The sequence below is a fragment of the Lagenorhynchus albirostris genome, chromosome 7, assembly GCF_949774975.1.
Source record: "Lagenorhynchus albirostris chromosome 7, mLagAlb1.1, whole genome shotgun sequence".
Lineage (NCBI taxonomy): Eukaryota > Metazoa > Chordata > Mammalia > Artiodactyla > Delphinidae > Lagenorhynchus > Lagenorhynchus albirostris.
This window is the reverse complement of record NC_083101.1, coordinates 84,327,064-84,344,400: the sequence shown is the minus strand read 5'-3', so window position 1 is coordinate 84,344,400 and position 17,337 is coordinate 84,327,064. Positions and strand designations below refer to the sequence as shown.

General features: G+C 39.4%; 1 protein-coding gene across 1 annotated transcript in view; it reads left to right on the top strand.

Annotated features, from left to right (window-relative positions):
• TUT7 (terminal uridylyl transferase 7) overlaps window positions 1-17,337 on the top strand; it is a 67,295-nt gene that overhangs the window by 13,104 nt on the left and 36,854 nt on the right. Inside the window, exons 10-11 of the mRNA XM_060155365.1 lie at window positions 1,973-2,092; window positions 15,707-15,859. Of these exons, the coding sequence (XP_060011348.1) occupies window positions 1,973-2,092; window positions 15,707-15,859 (273 nt within the window). The remainder of the gene's footprint in view (window positions 1-1,972; window positions 2,093-15,706; window positions 15,860-17,337) is intronic.

Sequence of the window (17,337 nt, the reverse complement as noted above, 5' to 3'; positions counted from 1 at the left end):
GGAGCGGCTGGGCCCGTGAGCCATGGCTGCTGAGCCTGCGCGTCCGGAGCCTGTGCTCCACAATGGGAGAGGCCACAATAGTGAGAGGCCCACGTACCGCAAAAAAAAAAAAAAAAAAAAAAAAAAATTAGATTTGTAAGTCAAATCCCAGAGTTATGGCCCAAGTGTTTACATTTTTTTTCTTTTCTTTGTAGTTCTGATCCCTCACCAAACGAAAGTAAAATTTTGATGCTTTAAAAAAGACCTCGAAAGCTATTTCCATATATTTGTTAGTGGAAGCAACCAGCTGGCATTTCAGTGATGTGTCCTAAATCTAACATTACTCTCATCAGCTGGAGGCAAATTCAAAAACACATAGTTTGAATAACAGCAGAAGAGAATTCTGTCAGTCCCTCTCCCGTTTCCCCCTTTCTAGTGGTAGAATGGCACAGCTATTACCCTCAGAAAAATGCAACTCTCCGAGAATCATATCTTTTTGTACAAGTCTATCTCAAACCATAATTCTTTCCATGTTAATTGTGTAGCAGGGATTTTTATGGATTTCTCAGCTGACATCCTTGGAAGCAAGTTCACTTTATTTCATGAATTTATAAGGTTGTCTGTGCTTGATCAGCTTCACTAGCTAAAACCCCCATCCCTTAGTCTCAGTTTGGGGCTGGATCTTGTTCACGTTGTCCTGCTCAATTAAGAGAGACAAAATTACACTGCTTAAAGATTCTTGATGTAGGCTGTCAGGAAAACCTGATAAAAACGTGTGTGGATTAAGGCGAATTATGGCCATCCGTGAAAAGTCAGTTTAGAGTGCAGGACTCCCACAAGTGGGTTAAGTCATTTTCTGCAGATCTAGAAAATATACTCATCACAATATTCCTACCTTTGTACCATATGAATCAAATACACTGTAAATAAACCAGGTCTTTGCTGAGGAAAAGACAATGTCTAAAAGCATTTATAAATGAAGCTGCAGCTTCATAAGATGAATCTCATCAATAGTATGTGACCCACCAACTGTTTACTTTTTAACTAGTTTCCAGAAGTGATTCTCAGGCACAGGAAAGTTTGAAATGAAGCTTCTCATACCATTTCCAATAATATACCCAGAGACTCCCAAAAAATGAAAGCCACTATCTGATCTTGCTTTACATTTCTACAGTGTTTTAAATATGGTATCCTATTGAAATGCTCAAATAATCATGAGAGCATCTAACATTTCCCCAAAATGTAAGGTCTTATCATGATTATAAAATTGAGATTCTGTGTAGAGAAAAGCCAAAGCTTTACCGATTAAGACATGGCAGTAACAATACGTAGTTCCTGTTGCTTGGGTCCAGGACCCAACAGGGACAGAGGATGTCCCACTCTTAACTGGGTGAATTGATAATCACAATGTGCTGTCTTTTGAAAGCAGCCTCCTACTTCATCACTAAGTAGGCCATGCTTTCTAAGTTGTTACTTCTGCTAGCGCTAATGAGTTTGCCTACATTCTAGCCTAATCACCTTTCTGACCAAAGCATGCATTTTCAAGGTAGTAGCTAAGGGTGAGGGGACCATTAAACTGAGCAAAGCCAATTGTCTTACAGTTGGAATTGAACCATCATTTTGACTCCATTAACAAGTTTTTGAACCAAGTGAATGGAGTTACCATGGATATCAAAAAAATAAAACAGCAAATATTATTTTTAGGGCCCTTCACAAATGAGTTTAGTTAAAATGAAAAATTTGAAATTGAAACTGTCACTCAAAACCACAATCTGTGGTTACACCAAAAGTACAAGGAAGTATTTTGTCACTGTGGAGTTTTATTTGGAGGGGTAAATCATGTGACACACAGAAATGAAGTAACGGGTTTTAGACCAAATTGCATAAATGACAAGTTTACAAAAGAATGTACTTTTTGACAAGTACAAAAGAATGCTTATCCTCTTTTTGACAAGTACAAAAGAATGCTTATCCTCTTTTTTCTCATTTGTAGCTTTGCAGTATAGATCGCCCTGAAGAAGGAGGTTTGCCACCTTATGTGTTTGCTCTGATGGCCATTTTCTTTCTTCAACAGAGGAAAGAACCCCTTCTGCCTGTTTATCTAGGATCATGGGTATAAAACTTTTTTGCTTATGTGTATGATACTGATTTTATTACAGGGCCACAATCCCTTGTGTATAATTTCAGAGTGTAAAAACCTAACCAGAACTGACATGAATTTATTTATCCTACTATTGTGAATATTCATACCTTTCACTGCTGAAGTATTAATGTATTTGACTCAGGATGCTGCCCTGTACTCTGCTTAGGGACACTGTTACTTTTCTAAACTGAAAAAGCTCTTGACTTATGGAACACATGATCTTGAGGTTTTCAGACAAGAGAATGTGAATATATTATCATTTGGTACACACTTTCTTTGGGTACAGTTTTATAATTTGATACTTGAATTTATATATCACCTCCAGACAGACTGTAGGAAGCTTTTGGTTCGCTATCACTTACTTTCTATTTCTAGTCTTTTGATTCTCTTTATGCCCCGTTGCCTGTGAAACAAAAGAAAGTATAAGTGCTGAAATTGCTACCTATAGCACAAGATGCAGAACTTAGCAGTCAGTCACCTCTTGAATAATATATTGCTATAATCTTTAAGATGAATTAGACTTCAGTGATGTGACTGTTCTTTCTTTCTGGATAAATTAAAGTTGAGCTGATGTATTCAAATAGTAAGATTTAAGAAGAAGCCACCTCAAAGTCAAAATGAGGTTATTCTCATTCTCTTGGAAACCTCACTGTTAATCCCTAGGTGTTTATCTTGATAAAAATCTTACGTGTACACTTACTTTATAAAAAGCGTCACTGGGTGAGAGCTTACTTTGGTACATCAGTATTTTAACTAGTCTTCTTACCATATGCAGGATTCTTGTCATTTAAGGAGGAGATGTTCTAGAGCAGTAGCCCTTAATTATGGGTCTATAAAAAAATAAGATTTTAAGGAATTTTTTTATACTTAATAAGTTGAGAATTAAGCAGGGACCTTTGTCTGCCAGGCCCTGAGAATAAAGACTAAAGCAGAATAAGTCCTATATAAACTCTGTCTTGGCATTAGGGATTGCAGTCTGCTGTGCTGTGACCCAGTTGCCTAAAGGGAGCTCTCTTTGTGCTTGTGGTACTGAAATGAAAAAATTCAGGGTATCCTTGCTAGTCTGCTCTCCTGGTAGAAAAAAGGGTGAGAGAACAAAATCAACCCTTAGTTGATAAATAACCCTTTTCATCAGACCCAAATAGGATTCTGTGAAAGTCTTTGAAGTTTTCTTTTCACTTTGATCCAAGAGAAACAGGAGTTTAAGATGGAACCAAACCAGTTGGACTCCTATGCCAAACAAAAAGCCTTAGAAGAGGTTGATGCATTGCCATGCTCACTAATGTCTTAGTGAAATCTGCCTTTTCTTGTGTCCTCATCATCTCTAAAGTAGGCATCTGTCACTGATGTGAGGATGCAGTAAAAAAAAAAAAAAAAAAGTGCTTCTATTCTGCTGCTGGGATTCTCCTCAGGATTTGCTTAAGAGAAGCATGAATACCCTTTCCTGTGTCCAGTGTATTATTTCCTCGGGAGTAGTACTGGAAGTCCTCTAAGATGACACAGAATTTGCTTTTGATTATACCATTTATTTATTTAAGATTTTTTTTCTTCTCTAGTCTTATTTATTTATTTATTTATTTATTTATTTTAACATCTTTATTGGGGTATAATTGCTTTACAATGGTGTGTTAGTTTCTGCTTTATAACAAAGTGAATTAGTTATACATATACATATGTTCCCATATCTCTTCCCTCTTGCGTCTCCCTCCCTCCCACCCTCCCTATTCAACCCCTCCAGGCAGTCACAAAGCACCGAGCTGATATCCCTGTGCTATGCGGCTGCTTCCCACTATCTATCTACCTTACGTTTGGTAGTGTATATATGTCCATGCCTCTCTCTCGCTTTGTCACAGCTCATCCTTCCCCCTCCCCATGTCCTCAAGTCCGTTCTCCAGTAGGTCTGTGTCTTTATTCCTGTCTTACCTCTAGGTTCTTCATGACATTTTTTTTTCTTAAATTCCATATATATGTGTTAGCATACAGTATTTGTCTTTCTCTTTATGACTTACTTCACTCTGTATGACAGACTCTGGGTCTATCCACCTCATTACAAATAGCTCAATTTCGTTTCTTTTTATGGCTGAGTAATATTCCATTGTATATATGTGCCACATCTTCTTTATACATTCATCCGATGATGGGCACTTAGGTGGTCTCCATCTCCGGGCTATCGTAAATAGAGCTGCAATGAACATTGTGTTACATGACTCTTTTTGAATTATGGTTTTCTCAGGGTATATGCCCAGTAGTGGGATTGCTGGGTCATATGGTAGTTCTATTTGTAGTTTTTTAAGGAACCTCCGTACTGTTCTCCATAGTGGCTGTACCAATTCACATTCCCACCAGCAATGCAGGAGTGTTCCCTTTTATCCACACCCTCTCCAGCATTTATTGTTTCTAGATTTTTTGATGATGGCCATTCTGACCGGTGTGAGATAATATCTCATTGTAGTTTTGATTTCCATTTCTCTAATGATTAATGATGTTGAGCATCCTTTCATGTGTTTGTTGGCAGTCTGTATATCTTCTTTGGAGAAGTGTCTGTTTAGGTCTTCTGCCCATTTTTGGATTGGGTTGTTTGTGTTTTTGTTATTGAGCTGCATGAGCTGCTTGTAAATTTTGGAAATTAATCCTTTGTCAGTTGTTTCATTTGCAAATATTTTCTCCCATTCTGAGGGTTGTCTTTTGGTCTTGTTTATGGTTTCCTTTGCTGTGCAAAAGCTTTGAAGTTTCATTAGGTCCCATTTGTTTATTTTTGTTTTTATCTCCATTTCTCTAGGAAGTGGGTCAAAAAGGATCTTGCTGTGATTTATGTCAAAGAGTGTTCTGCCTATGTTTTCCTCTAAGAGTTTGATAGTGTCTGGCCTTACATTTAGGTCTTTAATCCATTTTGAGCTTATTTTTGTGTATGGTGTTAGGGAGGGATCTACTCTCATACTTTTACATGTACCTGTACAGTTTTCCCAGCACCACTTATTGAAGAGGCTGTCCTTTCTCCACTGTACATTCCTGCCTCCTTTATCAATGATAAGGTGACCATAGGTGCTTGGGTTTATCTCTGGGCTTTCTATCCTGTTCCATTGATCTATCTTTCTGTTTTTGTGCCAGTACCATACTGTCTTGATTACTGTAGCTTTGTATTACAGTCTGAAGTCAGGGAGCCTGATTCCTCCAGCTCCGTTTTTAGTTCTCAAGATTACTTTGGCTATTCGGGGTCTTTTGTGTTTCCATACAAATTGTGAAATTTTTTGTTCTAGTTCTGTGAAAAATGCCAGTGGTAGTTTGATAGGGATTGCATTGAATCTGTAGATTGCTTTGGGTAGTATAGTCATTTTCACAATGTTGATTCTTCCAATCCAAGAAAGTGGTATATCTCTCCATCTATTTATATCATCATTAATTTCTTTCATCAGTGTCTTATAATTTTCTGCATACAAGTCTTTTGTCTCCTTAGGTAGGTTTATTCCTAGATATTTTATTCTTTTTGTTCTAATGGTAAATGGGAGTGTTTTCTTGATTTCATTTTCAGATTTTTCATCATTAGTGTACAGGAATGCAAGAGATTTCTGTGCATTAATTTTGTATCCTGCAACTTTACCAAATTCATTGATTAGCTCTAGTAGTTTTCTGGTAGCATCTTTAGGATTCTCTATGTAGAGTATCATGTCATCTGCAAACAGTGACAGTTTTACTTCTTCTTTTCCAATTTGGATTCCTTTTATTTTTTTTTTTCTTCTCTGATTGCTGTGGCTAAAACTTCCAAAACTATGTTGAACAAGAGTGGTGAGAGTGGGCAATCTTGTCTTGTTCCTGATCTTAGTGGAAATGCTTTCAGTTTTTTGAGGATGATGTTGGTTGTGGGTTTGTCATATATGGCCTTTATTATGTTGAGGAAAGTTCCCTCTATGCCTACTTTCTGCAGGGTTTTTATCACAAATGGGTGTTGAATTTTGTCAAAAGCTTTCTCTGCATCTATTGAGATGTTCATATGGTTTTTCTCCTTCAATTTGTTAATATGGTTTATCACATTGATTGATTTGCGTATATTGAAGAATCCTTGCATTCCTGGAATAAACCCCACTTGATCATGGTGTATGATCCTTTTAATGTGCTGTTGGATTCTGTTTGCTAGTATTTTGTTGAGGATTTTTGCAACTATGTTCATCAGTGATATTGGCCTGTAGTTTTCTTTCTTTGTGACATCCTTGTCTGGTTTTGGTATCAAGGTGATGGTGGCCTCGTACAATGAATTTGGGAGTGTTCCTCCTTCTGCTATATTTTGGAATGGTTTGAGAAGGATAGGTGTTAGCTCTTCTCTAAATGTTTGATAGAATTTGCCTGTGAAGCCATCTGGTCCTGGGCTTTTATTTGTTGGAAGATTTTTAATCACAGTTTCAATTTCAGTGCTTGTGATTGGTCTGTTCATATTTTCTATTTCTTCCTGATTCAGCCTTGGCAGGTTGTGCATTTCTAAGAATTTGTCCATTTCTTCCAGGTTGTCCATTTTATTGGCATAGAGTTGCTTGTAGTAATCTCTCATGATCTTTTGTATTTCTGCAGTGTCAGTTGTTACTTCTCCTTTTTCATTTCTAATTCTATTGATTTGAGTCTTCTCCCTTTTTTTCTTGATAAGTCTGGCTAATGGTTTATCTACTTTTTCTTCTCAAAGAACCAGCTTTTAGTTTTATTCATCTTTGCTATTGTTTCCTTCATTTCTTTTTCATTTATTTCTGATCTGACTTTTATGATTTCTTTCCTTCTGCTAACTTTGGGGTTTTTTTGTTCTTCTTTCTCTAATTGCTTCAGGTGCAAGGTTAGGTTGTTTATTTGAGATGGTTCCTCTTTCTTAAGGTGGGCTTGTATTTCTATAAACTTCCCTCTTAGAACTGCTTTTGCTGCATCCCATAGGTTTTGGGTCGTCGTGTCTCCGTTGTCATTTGTTTCTAGATATTTTTTTACTTCCTCTTTGATTTCTTCAGTGATCACTTTGTTATTAAGTAGTGTATTGTTTAGCCTCCATGTGTTTGTATTTTTTACAGATCTTTTCCTGTAATTGATATATAGTCTCATGGCGTTGTGGTCGGAAAAGATACTTGTTACAATTTCAATTTTCTTAAATTTACCAAGGCTTGATTTGTGACCCAAGATATGATCTATCCTGGAGAATGTTCCATGAGTACTTGAGAAAATGATCTATCCTGGAGAATGTTCCATGAGTACTTGAGTATTCTGTTGTTTTTGGATGGAATGTCCTATAAATATCAATTAAGTCCATCTTGTTTAATGTATCATTTAAAGCTTGTGTTTCCTAATTTATTTTCATTTTGGATGATCTGTCCATCGGTGAAAGTGGGGTGTTAAAGTCCCCTACTATGAATGTGTTACTGTCGATTTCCCCTTTTATGGCTGTTAGTATTTGCCTTATGTATTGAGGTGCTCCTGTGTTGGGTGCATAAATATTTACAATTGTTATATCTTCTTCTTGGATCGATCCCTTGATCACTATGTAGTGTCCTTCTTTGTCTCTTCTAATAGTCTTTATTTTAAAGTCTATTTTGTCTGATATGAGAATTGCTACTTCAGCCTTCTTTTGGTTTCCGTTTGCATGGAATATCTTTTTCCATCTCCTTACTTTCAGTCTGTATGTGTCTCTAGGTCTGAAGTGGGTCTCTTGTAGCCAGCATATATATGGGTCTTGTTTTTGTATCCATTCAGCCAATCTGTGTCTTTTGGTGGGAGCATTTAGTCCATTTACATTTAAGGTAATTATCAATATGTATGTTCCTATTCCCATTTTCTAAATTGTTTTGGGTTCAGTATTGTAGGTCTTTTTCTTCTCTTGTGTTTCTTGCCTAGAGAAGTTCCTTTAGCAGTTTTTGTAGAGCTGTTTTGGTGGTGCTGAACTCTCTCAGCTTTTGCTTGTCTGTAAAGGTTTTCATTTCTCCATCATATCTGAATGAGATCCTTGCTGGGTAGAGTAATCTTGGTTGCAGGTTTTTCTCCTTCATCACTTTCAGTATGTCCTGCCACTCCCTTCTGGCTTGCAGAGTTTCTGCTGAAAGAGCAGCTGTTAACTTTATGGGATTTCCCTTGTGTGTTATTTGTTGTTTTTCCCTTGCTGCTTTTAATATGCTTTCTTTGTATTTAATTTCTGACATTTTGATTAATATGTGTCTTGGCGTATTTCTCCTTGGATTTATCCTTTATGGGATTCTCTGTCCTTCTTGGACTTGATTAACTATTTCCTTTCCCATATTAGGGAAGTTTTCAACTATAATCTCTTCAAATATTTTCTCAGTCCCTTTCTTTTTCTCTTCTTCTTCTGGAACCCCTATAATTCGAATGTTGGTGTGTTTAATGTTGTCCCAGAGGTCTCTGAGACTGTCCTCAGTTGTTCTCATTCTTTTTTCTTTATTCTGCTCTGCAGTAGTTATTTCCACTATTTTATCTTCCAGGTCACTTATCCGTTCTTCTGCCTCAGTTATTCTGCTATTGATCCCATCTAGAGTATTTTTCATTTCATTTATTGTGTTGTTCATCATTGTTTGTTTCATCTTTAGTTCTTCTAGGTCCTTGTTAAATGTTTCTTGCATTTTGTCTATTCTATTTCCAAGATTTTGGATCATCTTTACTATCATTATTCTGAATTCTTTTTCAGGTAGACTGCCTATTTCCTCTTCATTTGTTAGGTCTGGTGCGTTTTTATCTTGCTCCTTCATCTGCTGTGTGTTTTTCTGTCTTCTCATTTTGCTTATCTTACTGTTTGGGGTCTCCTTTTTGCAGGCTGCAGGTTAGTAGTTCCCGTTGTTTTTGATGTCTGTCCCCAGTGGCTAAGGTTGGTTCAGTGGGTTGTGTAGTGTAGGCTTCCTGGTAGAGGGGACTAGTGCCTGTGTTGTGGTGGATGAGGCTGGATCTTGTCTCTCTAGTGGGCAGGTTCACGTCTGGTGGTGTGTTTTGGGGTGTCTGTGACCTTATTATGATTTTAGGCAGCCTCTCTGCTAATGGGTGGGGTTGTGTTCCTGTCTTGCTAGTTGTTTGGCATAGGATGTCTAGCACTGTAGCTTGCTGGTCGTTGAGTGAAGCTGGGTGCTGGTGTTGAGCTGGAGATCTCTTGGAGATTTTTGCTGTTTGATATTATGTGGAGCTGGGAGGTCTCTTGTTGACCAGTGTCCTGAAGTTGGCTCTCCTTCCTCAGAGGTACAGCACTGACTCCTGGCTGCAGCACCAAGAGCCTTTCATCCACACGGCTCAGAAAAAAAGGGAGAAAAGGTAGAGAGAAAGAATTAATAGAAGTAGGAAGAAAGAAAGAGAGAAAGAAAGAAAGGAGGGAAGGAAGGAAGGAAGAAAGAAGAAAAGGAAAGAAGGAAAGAAAGAAAGGAGGGACGGACGGTGGGAGGAAGAAAGGAAGGAAGGAGGGAAGGAAGGAACAAAGAAAGAAGATAAAGTAAAATAAAGTAAAATATAATAAAGTTATTAAATTAAAAAAATATTAAAAAAAATTTTAAAACAACAACAAAAAAAAAACGGACGGATAGAACCCTAGGACAAATGGTGGAAGCAAAGCTATACAAACAAAATCTCACACAGAAGCATACACATACAGACTCACAAAAAGAGGAAAAGGGGAAAAAATCATAAATCTTGCTCTCAAAATCCACCTCCTCAATTTGGGATGAATCGTTGTCTATTCATGTGTTCCACCAATGCAGGGTACATCAAGTGGATTGTGGAGCTTTAATCCGCTGCTCCTGAGGCTGCTGGGAAAGATTTCCCTTTCTCTTCTTTTTTCTCACAGCTCCCAGGGGCTCAGCTTTGGATTTGGCCCCGCCTCTGCGTGTAGGTCGCCGGAGGGCGTCTGCTCTTCGCTTAGACAGGACGGGGTTAAAGGAGCCGCTGATTTGGGGGCTCTGGCTCACTCGGTTCCGGGGGGAAGGAGGGGCGCGGAGTGCGAGGCGAGCCTGCGGCGTCAGAGTTCAGCGTGACATTGCACCAGCCTGAGGTACGCCGTGCATTCTCCCAGGGAAGTTGTCCCTGGATCCAGGGACCCTGGCAGTGGCGGGCTGCACAGGCTCCCCGGAAGAGGGGTGTGGATAGTGACCTGTGCTCGCACACAGGCCCGTTGGTGGCGGCAGCAGCAGCCTTAGCGTCTCCCGCCCGCCTCTGGGGTCCGCGCTTTTAGCCGCGGCTCGCGCCCGTCTCGGGTCCATGCTTTTAGTCGCGGCTCGCGCCCGTCTCTGGGGTCCGTGCCTTTAGCCGCGCCTCGCGCCCGTCTCTGGGGTTCGCGCTTTTAGCCGCGGCTCGCGCCCGTCTCTGGAGCTCCTTTAAGCAGCGCTCTTAATCCCCTCTCCTCGCGCACCAGGAAACACAGAGGGAAGAAAAAGTCTCTTGCCTCTTCCCAGCTCCAGACCTTTTCCCGGACTCCCTCCCGGCTAGCCGTGGTGCACTAACCCCTTCAGGCTGTGTTCCCGCAGCCAACCCCAGTGCTCTCCCTGCGCTCCGACCGAAGCCCGAGCCTCTGCTCGCAACCCCGCCTACCCCGGCGGGTGAGCAGACAAGCCTCTCTGGCTGGTGAGTGCCGGTCGGCCCTGATCCTCTGTGCAGGAATCTCTCCGCTTTGCCCTCCGCAGCCCTGTGGCTGCGCTCTCCTCAGCGGCTCCGAAGCGTCCCCCTCCACCACCCGCAGTCTCCGCCCGCAAAGGGGCTTCCTAGTGTGTGGAAACTTTTCCTCCTTCACAGCTCCCTCCCACTGGTGGAGGTCCCGTCCCTATCCTTTTGTCTGTGTTTATTCTTTTTTCTTTTGCCCTACCCAGTTACGTGGGGTGGTTTCTTGCCTTTTGGGAGGTCTGAGGTCTTCTGCCAGCGTTCAGTAGGTGTTCTGTAGGAGTTGTTCCACGTGTAGATGTATTTCTGGTGTATCTGTGGGGAGGAAGGTGATCTCTGCGTCTTACTCTTCCGCCATCTTCCCCTCCCGCCTATTCAAGATTTAATAACAAAAACAAGTATGTGGTGGCCAAATACTAGATTGAATTCTGTGTGTCAAATACGGCAAACTCTGCTGCCTGAACCAAAGTGATCTGTAGCTTTCAGCATTTTAAACTAGTCAAGTATCAGTGTGCTGGCTTCTGCTAGGGTCTTTTAGTCAAAAATGTGAAGCAAGTGAGAGAAAAGAAATTCAGTGCCTTGTTCATGCCAGATATTTTATATCACTCTTTCTGCAGAAAATCTATTGAGAACCTCAAAATTACGTGCATGAAAGTATCTAAACTGTTAACTCCTTCAAAATTTTTAAAGCACTCTGTATGTTAGTCATTGTACTAGGCCCTGAAGGTAATACACAGATGAGTAAGGCTAAATTCTCTGTCAAGAAGTTTAGAGTATTGTATCTCTGTGTTCAGCTCAGATCTGTGTTTTCGAAAATCTTTCAGCCATTCTCTCCCAACCTACTCAGATTTCTTCCATGTTGGAGATTATCTCTCTGACCTTTTACTCCCAATTAAAATTCCCATTTATTATCATTAGATATTGATATGTGAGTTGTGAATGATGAATAGGCTTAACCCTGTGTTCTTGGCATCTTTTATCCCCTACAACAATATTTTACTAGTCTCCTAGTAGATATTATTTGGAATCTTCCTTATTTTAGATTATGTAAACGTAACCCTTAGGAAATAGTTATTTACACTTTAAGAATGCCAGATAATATAGTAGAAAGAAGAGTAGTGTTAAAGTTTGGCAGCCCTGAGATTCACCCAGGATTTGCCACTTAAATCCTTGTGACCTTGAACAAGTTATTTAATCTCTCAGCCTTGGTGAAAGACTCATCTGCAAATTTTTGAAATGAGATCAGGAATGTAGAGTTCCTGGAACTCTACAGGTAGGAGAACAGATGTAGTCCTTTCCCCCTTCAATAGAAAGGCAAGTTCCACTTACGGTATGTAGGTGTGAACTCCTAAAACAAGTGATCCTTCTGGAAATAACAGCTATAAATTCTCAACAAAATATATAAAACAACAACGTGAAGGCTCTGGAGACTGAACAAATGCAAACAGACTTTGGAGAGAAGTCAAAACCTGTAGCAAGTGACCAACACAGAGTGAGTTTCTGTTTTTCAGTGGCTTTACCCCTGAAGGCAACCCTGGTAGAAAAACCAGTACTCTTTCTGGCCAGAGGAACTAAGGCCACCATATAATAAGGGGAAGAAAAACCAGAAAGGGAAGATATAGAGAAGTGGAACCCTTAATTCTGTGTGGGAACTCAGTACATCACTGACTGACTTCTGAACCAGTCCAGCATGCCATATAAGGAGATTGGAAGTCAATACTCTATCCTCGCAAAAAGAAAAAGACTGAACATGCTGAAAATCAACAACTCTTTTTAGATCCATTAGAGAATTGAGGTCATGAGGAAAACCACTGCCCCCAAAATTGGAGAGACAGGCAAATATATAAGTTGTCAGAGCATAAGCCCAGAATCCTGCCCATGGAATGGCCACCAGGGTAGGAAAACATGGACTCTGATTCTGGAGGCTCAGTTTGGATAAGCTTGAAAGTGAAAAACAATAAGGGGGCCAGTCTTAGGGGGCTGATTTCATGAGTTTTATCTGCAAAAATGCCCACCACGTTGTCAGGGTAAAGATCTAAGAAAAATCCCCTTTGAGGGAAAAGCTAGCCATTTTGAAATTGCCTGGAGCATTCTGCTGTTAGAAACAGAAACCTGCCGTCAAGGGAAACTGTTTTACCAGAGCCTGACCACCTTGAGTTTTATCAGGGCCTAACTGACCTGGGTAAAGGAAAAATACCAACTCCAACCCTCTGTAGTTTCCTGTCTCACCTCAGGTGCACAGGACTGAGAAGCACTTTGTGAAGGTCACAGTCTCACTAAAAGACTGAGATCTGAACATAGGACTATAGAATGCTTCCCCTCCCCTCACACCTTACTACAGCATCATTAGGCCTCCAGTGTAACAATGGGATTACAACAGACAGACCTCATATAAGAAGAAATCTCTTGGGAAACCCAAAAGCAATACAGGAGACAAAAACAAGGATACCAGCATAAGTTATAGCCCCTTGACATGTACAGCTACAACAAACAGTACATAGCCTGACTTCTAGCCAGGTAAAAGAAAACCTCACACCCCAGGCCTATACTTTACCCAGCTTTCCACAAAAAAATAACAAGGTATACTAAAAGGCAAATAACATAGTGTGAAGAAACAGAGCAAACATTGGAATTATCAGACCAGGAGTTTAAAAAATAAGAATATGCTAAGGGCTCTAAAGGAAAAAATGGTCAACATGCAAAAACAAATAGGTAATATAAGCTGAGAGATGAAAACTCGAGGAAAGAATCAAACGGAAATACTAAAAATCAAAACTAACAAAAATGAAGAATGCCTTTGACGGATTCATCAGGAAACTGGACAAAGCTGCGGAAAAAATCAGTGAGCTTTATTCAATGGAAACTTCTCAAACTGCAAAGCAAAAAGGAACAAAAGAATGAAAAAGAAATGGAACAGAATAGCTAAGAACTGTAGGACAATTACTAAGGGTTGTAATGTATGTATAATGGGAATACCTGGAAAAGAAGAAAGAGAAACAGAAGAAAAGTTGAAGTAATAATGACTGAGAATTTTTAAAATAAATTACAGACTTATAAACCATACATGTGAAGCAGACTGAAAACAGTTAAGAGCCAAGGCTTACTAAACTGAGCTGAGGTCGGAGCTGCTGTCTACCAGAGAGGTGACAATCTGCATTTTGTCTAAGCAGTTAATTACCTATAAAACAAAAGTAGCTACACGTATTGGAGTAACATAAAGAATCCAGAATTTTCACAATACATTATAGTATCACAATATCCAGAATGCAATCCAAAACTACTCAACAATACAAAGAGCCAAGAAAATGGGACATACTCTCAAGGGAAAAGAAATCAACAGATGCCAAGCCCAAGATAAGATACCAAAGACTTTAAAAGCAGTTATTATAACTGCTCCATGAGACAAAGGAAATACACTTGCAATAATTTGAAGAGTTAGAGAATATCAGCCAGAGATTTAGGAAGTGTAAAGAGAAGCAAATGGAAATTTTAGAAGTGAAAGATACATTATTTTAAATTAAAAAAATTTACTGGATGGGCATCATAGCAGAGTGGAGGTGACATAGGAAAGAGTCAATAGATATGAAAATAGATAAGTAGAAACTAATCTAAAGAAGAAAAAGAAAAAAAGTTTAAAAATAAATAAATAAACCTCAGGGACTTGTGGAACAATTTCAGAAAAATCTAACCTATGGGTAGTTTGAGCCCCAGAAGGAGAGGAGCAAGAGAAGGGGATAGAAAAACATAAAGTTTCACAAATTTAACAAAAAGACAAACTTACAGTCTCAATAAGCCAAGTAAACCTCAAGTAAGATAAATTCAAAGAGAAGCATGCTTAGCACATCATAGTCAGGCTGCTGTAAACCAAAACTAAAGAGCAAAACTCAAAAGCAGCCAGAGAAACACCTTACATAAGGTGAGAAAGGGAAATAAGTACATGTCAAGTGGTGGTCATTCTCTGAGGAAAAGTAAACCAGGGTAGGAAGGACAGAGTGAAAGAGGAGGAGTTATTTAGAGTCAAAGATATTTGAGCAGAGCCTGAATGTGTTCCTCACTGCATGGGTTAGCTGATTCAGGGAGAAGAGCCTTCCAAGCAGAGGGAATAGCAGATGACAGCTCCAAGGCAGGAGGACAGATCGAGAAAATGGGTCAGAGTAATAGCAAAGGACCAGATTACCTAGGCCCTAGAAAAGACTGAATTTCATCCTGAGTAAGAAGGAAACTGTCATGAGCAGGGGAGTGACATGATGTCTTCTGTTTTAGGATTGCTCTGTCTGCTAAACCAAAGAAGTAGTCCATTTGATGTGGAAATACATTGGGGAACTGGGGCTACCACAGACACACCCCACCCCACAATTCACTATGTACATTAACCTGTCTAAAAGGCTGTGATACATCCCTTTGTACCTACAGTAAAGAAACCTGTTCACATTTGTTCCACATTTCTTAGACCTTTTGAGCCTAGACTTTTCTTTAGCATCTTAACAATGTCAAAAGAAACACTTTATATTTTTTAAACACTTACTATATGCCATACCCTGTATCTGAATGCTTTGTGTCCATTATTTTATTCCATAACTATCCCATGAAGGAGATTCTGGTGTTATCCCTTTTTACAGGAGCCTGAAACCTAAAGAAAATGAGGACCTTACTGAAGGTCTCACAGCTAGTACATGAGGGAGTGAGATTTGGGCCCAGGTGGTTGTATTCCAGAACCATGACCTTAGGCCTAGGCCATGTTGCCTTCTCTTAGACTATTTACTAAAGAATTATTTCCAAAAATCACCAATTCTTTTGCAAATCAAAACCTTGATTTTTCCTTTAAATTTACAGATGTCTCAAAGATACTCCTTTTATAAAAAATACCTTTTATATTTTCAGTGAACTAAAGTGTGTTACTTTTCATTTCTTCCAGGATTAATATGCTCTGATTGATATAAAATCGTTTCTGCCTTATAATAGTATGTGTCTAATTTTTCCCAGATTGAAGGATTCTCATTAAACAAACTAGGGAATTTCAACCTTAAAGAAATTCAGAAAGACTCTGTGGCCTGGGAGTACACTGATAATGCTGCAGGGGACGCAGACTCAGCAAAAGAAGAGGCACCAAAAGAAATGCCCGTTAAAAGGGGACAGGTCTGTTCTCCCTTGTTTCTAGTTTTACTATTTTTAATTTGTTGTTAATTGTGGAGTTTATGAGTTACTCAGTTCTTCCTCTCTTCTTTCCTCAACTATCTTAACTATTTCGTGGCTGTTTGGTTTCCTAGTCTATTCAGTCCTTTGAATAGACAAGTAATGAGAAAAGGTAAAATTCAAATCATTGAATCCACAGTTACTTACGTGGTTTCTTCTGTGTGCAAGGTGCTGGGAAAGAGGCTGAGAATTCAGAGATAAATTCCCATCTGTCCTCTAAGAGCTTAGGTCTTAGACAGTATTATGAGGTTTAAATATATGAAAAGTTAACTAACCTCAAATTACTAAAATAACAGTGAATAAGTCTGTGGTCTAGTGTACTTGTCCGTATCCATACTATTAGGGGTGGGCAGGAGAATTTATGCAAAAGGAAAGAATTGCCATTAGAATTTCAAACAAAAATCTGAACGATGTAATTATACTAGTAATAACAATAGGATTCTGACCCAAATTGGTAAATGGTCCTTGACTCCATGAGCTTCCCCATAACCCTTTGGGGTAAAATGACAGTAATACCCACAAAATACTTCTGAGACCTGGATTCTTATCCTAGCTCTTCGCAAACAGGTCATGTCACTCTTTTAGTCCCTATTTACTCATGCCTAAAATGAGGAGATAATGGTGAATCATACGTTCTCCAGGTGTGTTTTCTGGAATCCTTGAGAGTTGAGGGGAAGAGGGTGGGGGTGGCACTCTACCCCTGCTGCCGCCGGAGCACGCTGCTGGTATCAGTTTTCTATTTGGGGTTCCAGGAGTGGCTAAAAGCACAGGCTGTGGAGCCAGAATATTTGAATTTACAAACACAAATGCAGCTCTCCCACTTCCTAGCTGTGTGTCTTTGGGCAGGTGACTTAATCTTTGTGGGCCCCAGTTTCCTCACCTGTGAATGGGGATGATTTTGGTACCCTCTCATAGTCACTGATTTATAGAATGCTTCACTCAGTGCCGAGCATGTGGTAAGCACTTTGTAAATGCTAGTTGCTAGTCTTATTTTATTTGAGAAAGAAAGTGTTCTCTACGTTAAAAAAGCAGAAACAATAACAACAACAACAACAAAAAGTGTAAGTACCACTAGTCTAGATATGTCAAAGGTCTCTTAAGTTCCATGTTATGATATTATCAAGTCATTTCAGTGAGATGCTTAAAAATCCTTAGTAATGCTGAATATATGGATAAAGAGGTGAGAGCTAATGAAGCTTTCCATTTCTGGGGTTTTCTTTGTGTCCTCGACTATAGTGTGTGGGACCTAGACAACTTCCATTTTTAATCAGTTTTGCTTTGTAAGCCCACCTAATAACTTTATCTTATTTCACAGAACCTTTGTGGTTAAGATTTAGTGAATAAGTATGTGGCATTAATAAAATACCATACCACTTGTTTTGAAGCTTGATATAGTAAAGTGTGATTGGAAACAAATTTGT